The sequence below is a fragment of the Bison bison genome, unplaced genomic scaffold (genome assembly GCF_000754665.1).
Source record: "Bison bison bison isolate TAMUID 2011002044 unplaced genomic scaffold, Bison_UMD1.0 scf7180017853464, whole genome shotgun sequence".
Lineage (NCBI taxonomy): Eukaryota > Metazoa > Chordata > Mammalia > Artiodactyla > Bovidae > Bison > Bison bison.
In genome coordinates this window covers 20500-32077 of record NW_011484037.1, presented here as the reverse complement: position 1 = coordinate 32077, position 11578 = coordinate 20500, and the positions used below count along the sequence as shown (strand labels likewise).

The 11578-nt window shown below is 54.7% G+C and overlaps 1 protein-coding gene across 1 annotated transcript; it reads left to right on the top strand.

Annotated features, from left to right (window-relative positions):
- The first annotated feature begins 5364 nt into the window (after positions 1-5364).
- Positions 5365-11045, top strand: LOC104999220. The gene is made up of 2 exons (XM_010854732.1): positions 5365-6445; positions 7450-11045. Exons 1-2 carry the CDS (start codon positions 5949-5951, stop codon positions 7580-7582), a joined length of 630 nt encoding a protein of 209 aa, XP_010853034.1. The 5' UTR covers positions 5365-5948; the 3' UTR covers positions 7583-11045.
- Positions 11046-11578: the final 533 nt, after the last annotated feature.

The following is an 11578-nucleotide window of genomic DNA, read 5'->3' as shown; positions in this document are numbered from 1 at the left end:
GACACGGTGGTCCCCAGGTCGCCCTGCCTGTGCTGGCACGGAGGGGCCTTGGGGCTCAGCAGTGCACGTCGGGTGAACACACACGTGGGCATGGCCGGTTCACGTCTGTGGACGGACACGGGAGGCGCACCTGGCAGAGAGCTGATGGTGGGAACTGGGCCACTTTCATTTCCTGCACTAATTAGCATTTCTCTCCTTTGGCTTGCATTCTGCATAATCCTGCGTTGCACACGAGATTAGATAAAAAGCCCAAAGTCTTCCGTGAAAGGGTGAGTGATGCAAGGCGGTGCAGTTGCTTTCAGACCAAATCGACGCCGGCACCGGACTCGCTGGACAGATGAAAGGCCCGCACCTGCCCTGGCCACCACATCTCCCCCGAGCAGCGTCCCCCACCAGACCGGGGCAGGCATCCACGCCCAGACGGCGCTCCCCGAGCTGCTCCTGCCACGGCTGGAGGCGCCCTCGTGGTCCCTGGGCCGGCTGCAACGCATCGCAGGATCAGGGGCCGAGGCTCGTGGGCGTCTCCTCTCCCTTTATAAAGTCACAACCCAACGTCCCCTTTCAAGCAAGCTTCGGAACAGAAGGTTCTGGAAGAGACGCTCGACTCCCTGGGCGCCTCCCTGGCCCAGGGCTCCCCCGCCCCCACCCCAGCACCTCTTTGTGATGGGGCCATCCGCCACTGGAGGGTTTCAGCAGACCCCTGGGCTCCGGCCACTAAAGCAGCACCCCCTGCCCGCCACCCCGGTTCTGCCAGAGGCCGGCCAGCGTCTCCCGCTGCCTCCAGAGCTGGTGGGCTCGGTGACCCTTCTCCAAACAGAAGCAGAGAGCAAACTGAGGCTCCACGCCCAACACCTGCTCTGATCAAACAAGGATTTCTTCAACTCTGGATAATCGCCCCCTGCCCCCCGCCACACACACCTACAACAGAAGTAAGATTTTCAAGCCAAGTCAAGCAGCCTCGCTGGGACGGCAGTCGTATTGGCAGCCGGTATAAAACCTCTGCTCTGCTAAATTACTAAAGCAAAGTGACTTTCTCAGGGTGATTTTTAAAATTTCTTGAGATGAAAAAAAGGAGTCTGCCTGGGGCAACGGCCACCCTGAGGACAAATGGTGCAGTGGGCAGCCCGTGACCGATCGGGCAGACGGAGGCCATCCCCTACCACGAGCCACTCCTCTGTCCTCTCGGGGACCAAGCCCGGGGAGGAAGACTGGGGCTCCCTCCACCTCCTGTCATGCTCGGGTAAGACCACTCAAAAGGCAGAAGACCCCCGGGGCTTCCCAACACAGGCAGGAGCCCCCTGCTCAGCTAGGCTCCGGGTGCTCGGATTCAGTGACCTGCCAGGCTGGCAAGAGATGCAGGAGACGTGAGTTTGATCCCTGGGTTGGGAAGACCCCCTGGAGGAGGAAATGGCAACCCGCTCCAGTATTCTTCCCTGGGAAATTCCATGGACAGAGGAGCCTGGTGGGCTACACAGTCCACGGGGTCGCAAAGAGCTGGACACGGCAGAAGGGACTCAGCATGCGTGCAGGGTGGCAGCGCCCACACTGGGTCACAGCCCTGCCGCTGTGAGATCCCCAAGGTTCGAGGGGACAGAGGCCTCACCAGCCTCGTCCCGCTGGGTGTGCATTGAGCCAAGGTCGGCCCCAGAGAGAGGCTTTCCTCCCGAGGCAGCTGCGCACAGGGACAGCAAGAAGAGCAAGCCCGAGGCACGCCTCCCTGAAGGCCAGAGGCTGGGGTCCCCGTGGGACGGAGCCACAGGGCCTCCGGGGCGCAGGGAGAGTGGGGGAAGGTCCATCACCATACACGGGCAACCCGGCCCCGGCCTCCACTCAAAACAGAGGCGCTCAGCTCCCCCTGCGGCTAGAGTGTTTGGCCCTGTGATGTCAAAAGGTCACTGAGTGTACAGGCACTATGGAAGACGATATGGAGGTTCCTTAAAAAACTGGAATAAAAGCACCATATGACCCAGCAATCCCACTCCTAGGCGTATACCCCGAGGAAGCCAAAATCGAAAGAGATGCATGTATCCCATTGTTCATTGCAGCCCTGTTGACGGTAGCTAGAACATGGAAGCAAGCTAGATGCCCATTGACGGATGAATAGATAAACAAGCCGTGGTACATATACACAATGGAATATTACTCGGCCATAGAAAGGAACACATTTGAGTCAGTTTTGATGAGGTGGATTAACCTAGAACCTATTATACAGAGTGAAGTAAGTCAGAAAGATAAAGATAAATATAGTATTCTAACGCACATATACGGAATCTAGAAAAATGGTACTGAAGAATTTATTTACAGGGCAACAATGGAGAAACAGAGATAAATAGACTTATGGAGATGGGGAGAGGGGAGGAGAGGGTGGGATGTGTGGAGAGAGTAACATGGAAACTTATATTACCATATGTCAAATAGACAGCCAACGGGAATTTGCTGTATGGCTCAGGAAACTCAAACAGGGGCTCTGTATCAACCTAGAGGGGTGGGGTGGGGAGGCAGATGGGAAGGAGGTTCGAAAGGGAGGGGATATACGTATACTTATGGCTGATTCATGTTGAAGTTTGACAGAAAACAGCAAAAGGCTGTAAAGCAGTTATCCTTCAATTAAAAAGAAAAAAAGGGCACTGGGCGGACACTCATGTGGGCCCAGCTGAAGGGTCAGGGGTCCTGTCCGGTCTCAACCGAGGCGCCGAGACCAGACACGGCTGACTCCACGCTCCCGGAAGACGACTCCAGCGCTCACCACATTGTTTACGCTCCGAGCTGCTTGGAGGACGTGCACGTCGTAAAACAACCTTAGCTGCTGGGGGCCGGTGCAGCGGACCGGACTCAACCTGCCGTGCCCCCGCCTGACGCCCCGCCTGTCTGCCGGCACGGCGTCCCTCCCGCGGCCCCCAGGCCCCGTGGGCGCTCCCTCCCGGCTCTGCGCGTGTCCGTGTGTGCGTTCATCTGTGTACGCCCCGCCTGTCTGCCTGCACGGCGTCCCTCCCGCGGCCCCCAGGCCCCGTGGGCACTCCCTCCCGGCTCTGTGCGTGTCCGTGTGTGCGTACATCTGTGTGATGTGTACCCGTGTGCGTGTGCGGCTGAGCAGTCACGCAGCGATGACACCCTCTGCCGCGGCTCGCTCCAGGCCGAGCAGGCCCCCCCCGGGTCCTGCAGGTCACACGGGGGCTTCAGCTGCCCCCCACAGCTCTGACTGGCCCCTCTGAACTCTTTCCCAGGTCCCCCACCTGGGCTCGCCGCACACCTCTGCGTGCCAGCTGTGGCGGAGCCGTCCACAGGACCACCATGAAAACCAACCCACAGCAAGAGGGCTTGGACACAACCTCCATGAAAATATTCTCCTGTCATCTCAAACTGACGGCTTCCCGAGAAATCGTTGCTACAGCTCTGAACTCATGAGTCACCAAAGAGTTTAAAGCCACAGGCAGCAAGGTCCCTGGGCTTCCCTGGTGGCTCAGAGAGTAAAGAATCTGCTTGCAATGCAGGAGAGCTGGGTTCGATCCTGGGGTCGGTAAGAGCCCCTGGAGAAGGGAATGGCAGCCCACTCCAGCATTCTTGCCTGGAGAGTCACATGGACAGAGGAGCCTGGCGGGCTACAGTCCACGGGGTCAAAAAGAGTCCGACACGGCTGAGCGACTAACACACTGGCAAGGTCCCCACTGGACAGGTATTTTACCAGCGCACTCGGGGGAGACACTGGCCCAACGCCACAGGAAGCCCCTGCACCAGTACTGGGGAAGGATGCTCACGCTCTGAGGGGCCGCCCACAGGGCTCTGAGGACTCGCGTTCTGCACAGCCTGAAGGGTCTGAAACATTTAAGACAGAAAGTCTCATGGGGCGAGCAAACAGAACCTGCTCTGTGCTACCTCCCAGGCGCCCAGCGGGCAGTGCCGGGCGCGCTCAGACATGCCGTCACCTGGCCCTCCTGCGTGGGCACGGGGCTCTGCGGCTGCACACCTTGGGGGCACTGAAAACAGCCACCGTGCGTGTTCTTTGTCCTCATCCCAGTGCGGCTTCACTTCTCCTGGTCTTAAGACTCAATCTGGAATCCAACAGAAGCAAACTGTTTACCTACTCTCTATAGACATTACAGATTATGAGAAACAGCTCTTTAGGCAACTCGGTCATAGAACAAAGAACTAAAGAGCTCCTGTTTATTAAGGACAAGACCATCTTTCCATGGAACAGCATGCTACCTCCGTGATGAAAGTATTCAGAAAGAACCACGAGTGTCCCAAGAGGAGACGTGAGTGATGCGGTCACGAGTCATCACCCGCTGGAGGGCGCGAGCCCCGCAGGCAGAACCACCGCCCGCTCACTAGACGTGCTTCTTCCTGTCGCCCTCCCGCCCTGGGGTGTTAAGCTGCACGTGGTACATGCTGAAGTTTGGGGTTTGTGTGATTAAAGTGCAGTTTAGGATCGCAGTTTTTAACTTTAAAATAGAGATCTTAACTGGTATCAACTTTTGCAATGTTGTAAAAACTAAGTAAATTCAAAATAAAAGAAGACAAAGAAGAGGCAACTTTTTCATAAAATTGGAAAAAAACCTCTCAAGTTTGAACACGTCTTTGATTTTTGTTTAATTTTATATTATTAAACCTCTTGAAAACCTAACGTCCAGCTACGACCCTCAGTTTGGTCATTTTTGTTCATTGACGATGAATTCTACAACTTATCTAACACATTACAAATCCCAAGAGAAGTAAAGGATGAATTTACAAGGCTTTACTGGAATGCATGATCACAAAGACCTTGCTTGGACGTTCTGTAAGTGTGCTCTGGCCACACACTCACAGGGGCCACTGCAGTCCCTCAGCCAGGCCACTAGTCCCCACCCTTGCCACCTGCCCCCAAAGCACACCAGATACCCACATATCACACCTGGACACACACACACACACACACACACACACCAAATACACACACACCCAGATGGACACACACCACACGCACACCGAGGCGGGGCGCCCCCTCACCCACAGCCGTGCCCCCCGCCTGCAGGATGCAGGACAGGCACCCAGGTGTGGACATGAACACCCACAAAGCCACTCAGAAACGGGTGAAGAAAAAGACCTTTAAAAAAATAACAACAATAATCAAGCAGCCACGTACAGCAAGGGGTTGGAATATCTTTAATGTTGAAGGACGTAGCTTTCATTTACAATAATATCCTTACCAACAGCGTGTCAGGGTAGGTAATTTTACTAGGGTTTGCACCTTGCATGAAATCACGCGTGTGCGCTAAGTCGCTTCAGTCGTGTCCGACTTTGCGACCCCATGGACTGCAGCCCGCCAGGCTCCTCATCCATGGGATTTCCCAGGCAAGAACACTGGGAAGGGGATCTTCCCGACTCAGGGATCGAATCCAGGTCACCTGCGTTGGCAGGCTGATTCTTTACCACTGGGCCCCCTGGGAAGCCTGCATAAAGTCATACTGAAGTGATTTCCGTTTCTCCATGGAATGCGGCTCGAGTGACCGACACCTGCCGACTCAGTGACTCAGATCAGCCCCCGGTTCTCTCACTTTCAGGCCCTTCAGCCAAACTTGAAGGTGCCTCTCTCTGTGCCTGTCACTCCAGCATTAATTTTTCTTCTAATAACAAAGCAATCTTTGAGAGCCATTAGCACAAGCCATTAGCAAATATTATAATTGTTAACAACTCAAAACAGTGTTCTCCTGTAACACAGTCCTTTCCAGAAATGGACTGAAATTTTGTAACCAAACCTGGGCTGGAAGCCTCAAGCCTTCTGCTGACAAGAGACGCGGTTCTCTGGCCTCCCCTCCCCGTCCCCAGGGAGTGTGACCTCGCCTGGTGTGACAGGCGGCCACCCTCCCACGTGGGTGGGGACTGAGGGGCCGCACGTTCCAGAGGGACCACGGGCGAGGCTGGGCGAGAGGCTGCCCAGGCGGCACCCAGGGCGGCTGCGACGGCCAGGAGCCATGGTCACTGCCAGTCTCGGCTCTGTCCTGCCCTTCCCAGAGCTGGCCGTGACCCAAGGACACTGCGTGGGCTTCCGAGCTGCGACTCGGAGCAGAAACGTCCCTGCCGTCTATGGGTCTGCTTCTCTTACAAGGTCCCGGAAGCCAGGTGCACGGCCACCCACCCAACAGAGCACACCCACCCGGATGGCGGTGGGCGGGGCCAGGGTCCCCCCAGCCCAGAGTCGGGCTCCAGGTGGCCCAGCCGCCCCCAAGGCTTTTCTGCATCAGCACCCACGAAAGGACGGGACTGGGCCTTTCAGGAAACTCTGCTGCTGCACCTGCTCGGGATGGGCTTTTCTGTGGGTCCCCAGGCTGTGGGTTCGGGGAACAGGCTGCAACGACCATTGCCCTGCAGACCTTACAACTGCGGAGCTGCGTCTGCACACACAGGACGCAGCCAGTCCCCAGCTCCCACCTGCGCAGCCCTGTGCTCCTTCCAGCACAGCCTACCCCAGGTAAGCGTCCCCAACCTAGTGATCGGGGACTGAGAACTCCGGGGGCCTGAGTGGCACCCCATGGCCACTTGGGGCGCAATGCCTGACTCCTGCACCATGATCCCTGCTCTCCCCACCCCCCCGTCAGGAGAGGCAGTGGGGGCCGCTGAGAGGAACCCCAGAACCAGCATCCTCGCAGGGGGAGCACCCCAGGATCTCAGGGTCCAGGCTCTAGTAGAGCCCCCACCTGGCCCCGACTGCCACCTTGGAAATGGAGCAAGTCAAGGACAGCTCCCACTGGCTGCGGCCAGGATCGCCTGCGTGAGGCGGCAAACAGCACGGCAGGCTTGAGAGCAGCTTGAGAGGGCCGGCGTCCGCAGGACTAGCCCAAGACTCCAGGGCCACCCGCGGCTGCCCTCTCCCCGCTGATTGTGACCAAGAGGTCTGGGCCAGACGGGAGGCAGACAGTTAACTGAGGAGCCCAAAGCAGACAGCAGCAGGCCGGCTGGCCGGAGTGGCACCCCCACAGAAGGAGTGGGGTCCCCACAGAAAACGGGGTCCCTGCAGAAGGAGCCCCTCGCAGGCCCTCCCCTTTGTCTCTATCCCCACCTCTGGGGCTTCCCTGATGGCTCAGTTGGTAAAGAATCCACCTGAAATGCAGGAGACCCTGGTTCGATCCCTGGGTTGGGAAGAACCCCTGGAGAAGGGAAAGGCTACCCACTCCAGTATCCTGGCCTGGAGAACTCCATGGGCTGTATAGTCCGTGAGTTTGCAACTGAGCGACTTTCACTTACACCTCTGCTCCAAGGGCAGCCTGGGTCTTGAACTGCACGCTGGATGCCTGTGTGCTAAGTTGCTTCAGCGTGTCTGGCTCTTTTTGACCCCATGGACTGTAGCCCCCTGGGCTCCTCTGTCCATAGCATTCTCCAGGCAAGAACACTGGAGTGGGTTGCCATTTCCTTCTCCAGGGTGTCTTCCCCACCCAGGGATCGAACCTGAGTCTCTTACATCTCCTGCACCTGCAGGCGGGGTCTTTACCACGAGCACCACTGGAGCAGCCCAAGCCTGCTGGACGCAGAGAAAGAAAGCCCGCTCCTGTGTCCAGGGAACCGGAGCACAACCGGCAGGGCTGGGAGGGCGTCCTGGCTCTGCCGGTAGACGGACACGTGCCGGGCTCCCTCTCGGCCTTCATGAGCAGAACACACAGGATGCGCAGAGGGGCCTTGGGAGCTGAATGGCCAAGTCCGTCAGCTCCTGGTGCCAGCCTCACCCAAGTGACCAACACCAGGGAGGCCCCCAGAAGCGTGCAAAGGCCTTAAGAGCTGGACTGATGTGGAAGCCCCCCTCCCACGGCCTTGCCATCTGTGTACAACCAGGCTGAGCACCTGCCTAAGAAAAGAAAATCCTCCAGAGGACTCACAACATAATATTAAAAATACCCAGCCTCCAAAATTAACCAGCACACCAAGAACCAGGCAACCCTGCAAGGCCCAGGGGGGAAAGCCAGTCAGCAGACGCCCCACCCGGGACACCCCAGGTGTCTAAGGCGTCAGACACAAACTTCAGCATGGCTGATAGAACCAGGCTCAGTGAGGTGCTGCTCTGAACGTTCCTAAAGTGAACGGAAGGACAGAAGTTCCCAGGACAAAAAGAGATGACTAGAAGGAACCAAACGGAAAATTCAGAGCTGAAAGGACAGCATGTGAAATGAAACAGCCACTAGCTGGGCTCAGCAGTGGAGCTGCTGTGACAGAGGAAAGTCAGTGAAGCCCCACAACTCAGCAGGAAGAACCTGCTCTGAATAACAGAGAGGAAAAAATATTTTAAAGATGGCACAGGGACCTTCTGCTCTGAGATGAAGGGCGAGACTGCTCCTCCCTGGAGTCCCACGTGCCAGTAATGCCGGGAGACTCTGGAAGGCGGGCCGAAGGAGGGAGCTGACCGGGGGCCTCGGGGCCAGGGAGAGACGGCAGAGAGTTCCCTGGGTTTCTTCCTGCCCCACGTTATCTCAGGTTTGAAGACTTCAGCAACTGGAAATGCCAACGGGTACACACAGAAAACTCCAACCAAGGTCGCTCTCTCCGGCCAAAGGACCAGGGGCAGGAGAGCCCAGTAAGATGAGAAACTTCTGGATAAGAACTGCCCTCCTCCAGCAACACACAGAAACCTGCCCTCCCCCGCCCCCACCACCTGCAAAGGCTGCCTGGAATCTAGACATCTGCCCTTGGGCGGAGGCAGGTGCCTGACGCTCCCCAGCAGGGTGGCGTGAGGGAAGCCAGCACTTTCATCCCAGCAGGTGTCGAGCCTCACGCCCCACAGGGGTCAGTGGAGATGAGGAGGGAGTGGACTTCCACCGCCTCCCAGCACGAGCGGGGCGCCCCTTACCTTCCTTGCTGGGCTGGTGTCCGGGGACCAAGGGGGGAGTCAGAACTTGCACCAACCTCCAGCCACCCTCCACGGCACGCAGTCACAGGGCATCCCCACCCTTCCAGCCAGGAGGTCTCAGTGGAGGCCGAGTGGGGGGTTCACCCAGCAGCAATGGGGGGCACCCCCTTGGCTGCTGATGAGGCCCAGGGGAACCTGGACTTCTTCCCCGATCTGGCGGTAGCTAGTCCTTCCTACTCCCTGACGGCGCAGTGTCAGAGAAAGCCAGGTATAAGAGGAAACTTAAATAAGATCCAAATTTTCATAACGTAAAAAAGACAGAAATGTCCAAAAAAAAAAAAAAAATCAATCACCATGCCAAGAACTGGGAAGATCTCAAAATGAGAGGGAAAAAAAGACAATTGCTCGATGCCAAAACTGAGATGACAAAGATGTTGGGGTTATCCGACGAGGATTTTACAGCCGCCATGGTGAAAATGCTTCATGAACAACTACACACTTAAAACAAATGAAGACATATAAAGACTCAGGGAAGAAGAAAGTCTCAGCAAAGAAACAGATGATTACAAAGAAGAACCACATGAAAACTTTAGAACTGAAAAAATACAATAGCCAAAACAGAAAACAAATGGGTGAACTCAACAGCAGGATGGAGACAGAGGAAAATCAGTGAGCTGGAAGATGCAACAAGAGAAATTACGCAAATTGAGCAACAGAGAAAAATAATTTAAAAAAAGCAACAGCACTGAAAAGAGCCTCAGGGACCTGTGGAGTCACAGCAGAGGATCCAACATGTGTCGCTGGAGCCCAGAAGTAGAGGAGGAGAGGGGATGAAAAAGTGTCCAAAAATAACAGCTGAAAACTTCCCAAAAGTTTTGACAAAAGATATAACCTCAAATGTCACTACTTCAAAGAAATCCAAGACACATCAGAGTCTGGATTCCAAAAATCAAGTACAAAGAAAAGAATGTTAAAATTAAGTCAAAGAGAAACAACACTTGACCTACAGGGGAAAGAATTTTGAATGATAGTGGATTTATCCTCAGAAATCACGGAAGGCAGAGCAAGCAGCACAATGGTTTTCCAGTGCTGAAAAGAAAAGAATCTTATACCCAGCAAAAATATCCTTCGGGGATTAAAGGAGAAATCAAGACATTCTCAGATGAAGAAAAACTAACAGTCTTACTGCCAGCAGACCTGTCCTAAAAGAACAGATACAGGAAATAGAAATGATAAAAGAGGACTCCCTGGAAAGAAAAAAAGAAAACAGAAGAAAGAATACAGTAAGTAAAGATACGTGCAGTATCTTTACTGAACAGCAGTATTTCCTTCTCTGCCTGACTTTCCTAAATTATGTTTGAGGGTTGAAGATGAAGCTGTAACACTAATGTAGTTCCAAATGCATGTGGAAGAGATGAGACAATTTTACTATGAAACGCGAGAGTAAAGTGATGCAGAGAGAGGGGAGGTTTCTGCACTTCCTCGAACTGGTAAAATGATGACTCCACTAGACTGGGATGAGGCTCACGCACAGACCAAGGCCGAGGGCCACACACAGAGCTGCATTCGAAAGCTGTATGGACACTACCACCCCACACAGCTGGTTTAAACACAGGTGAAGACATACAGACAAGTCAGTATGGAATCCTAAAAACAGATGTTTAAGCAATCCACAGGAAGGCAGGAAAAAGCAGATAATGAAAACAAAAAATTAAATGGCAGATTTAACCTCTAATGCATTTACATTAAGAAGACACAGGTTGGCCTAGATGATTAAAAAACACGAGTCAACCCTACAGAGTCTAAAGAAACTCACTTCAAATCTAAGGGTGTAAGCAGGTTGAAAGTAAATGGGCAGAAGAGACACGTGGAGCAGGCGTGGCCACGTCACCCCGTAAAGTGGACTCTAGAACAGACAGAACAGTCAGAGACAGAGATGGGCACTACACAATCAAGAGTCGACCAGAATGAAGGGTTAGCGATCCTGAACGTGCATGTGCCAAACGACGCAGCAGGAAAACGCGCAGTGATGAACAACGGTTTACAGCAGGGTCGGCAAACTGCAGGCCAAATCGAGCATGCTGCCCCCTTCTATAAACAAAGGTTTCTTGGCACGAAGCCACGTGCATTCACTCACATGCTGCCTACAGCAGCTTTTGCACTAAAGCAGCAGAACTGAGAAGCTGGGACCCACAAAGCCTAAAGTATTTGCAATCTGGCTTTTTCTTTTTTTAATTATTTACCCAGTGATCTGATCTCTGGCTGTGCTGGGTCCTTGCTGCAGTAGGGGCTTTCCTCCAGCTGCGGGGGGCGGGTCCCTCAAGGCGGAGGCCTCTCCGGCTGCGGAGCACGGGCTTCGGATGCCGCAGAGGGTGAGCTCAGCAGTTGCGGCTCCCGCGCCCCGGAGCACAGGCTCAGCGGCGGTGGTGCACATGCGCAGTTGCTCTGTGGCCTGTGCGATCTTCCCGGACCAGGGATTGAACCTGAGTCTCCGGCACTGGCAGCCGGATTCTTTACCACTGAGCCACGTGGGAAGCCCTGCCATCTGACTTCTTAAGGAAACATCTGCTGACCTACTTTGGAGTAACAAATAAAAGTTAGCTTTGGAATTATCTCAGCGTAATTACACCATTTATGACCACACTCGCCTACTCTGAAGCCACGCAATCTGACCACAGCTGAGGCAGGTACCTAGAGAGGGAGGGCAGGCAGGGCAGCTGTTTTTCTGACAGCTGCTTTTCAAAACCACAAAAGCCTGTATGTCTCTTC

Bases quoted from the DNA above. Each gene is read 5' to 3' on its own strand.
- LOC104999220 (XM_010854732.1), top strand. From the start codon at position 5,949: ATGGTCACTGCCAGTCTCGGCTCTGTCCTGCCCTTCCCAGAGCTGGCC. The intron at 6,446-7,449 runs GTAAGCGTCCCC...CTGCACCTGCAG, and splicing joins TCCAGCACAGCCTACCCCAG to GCGGGGTCTTTACCACGAGC.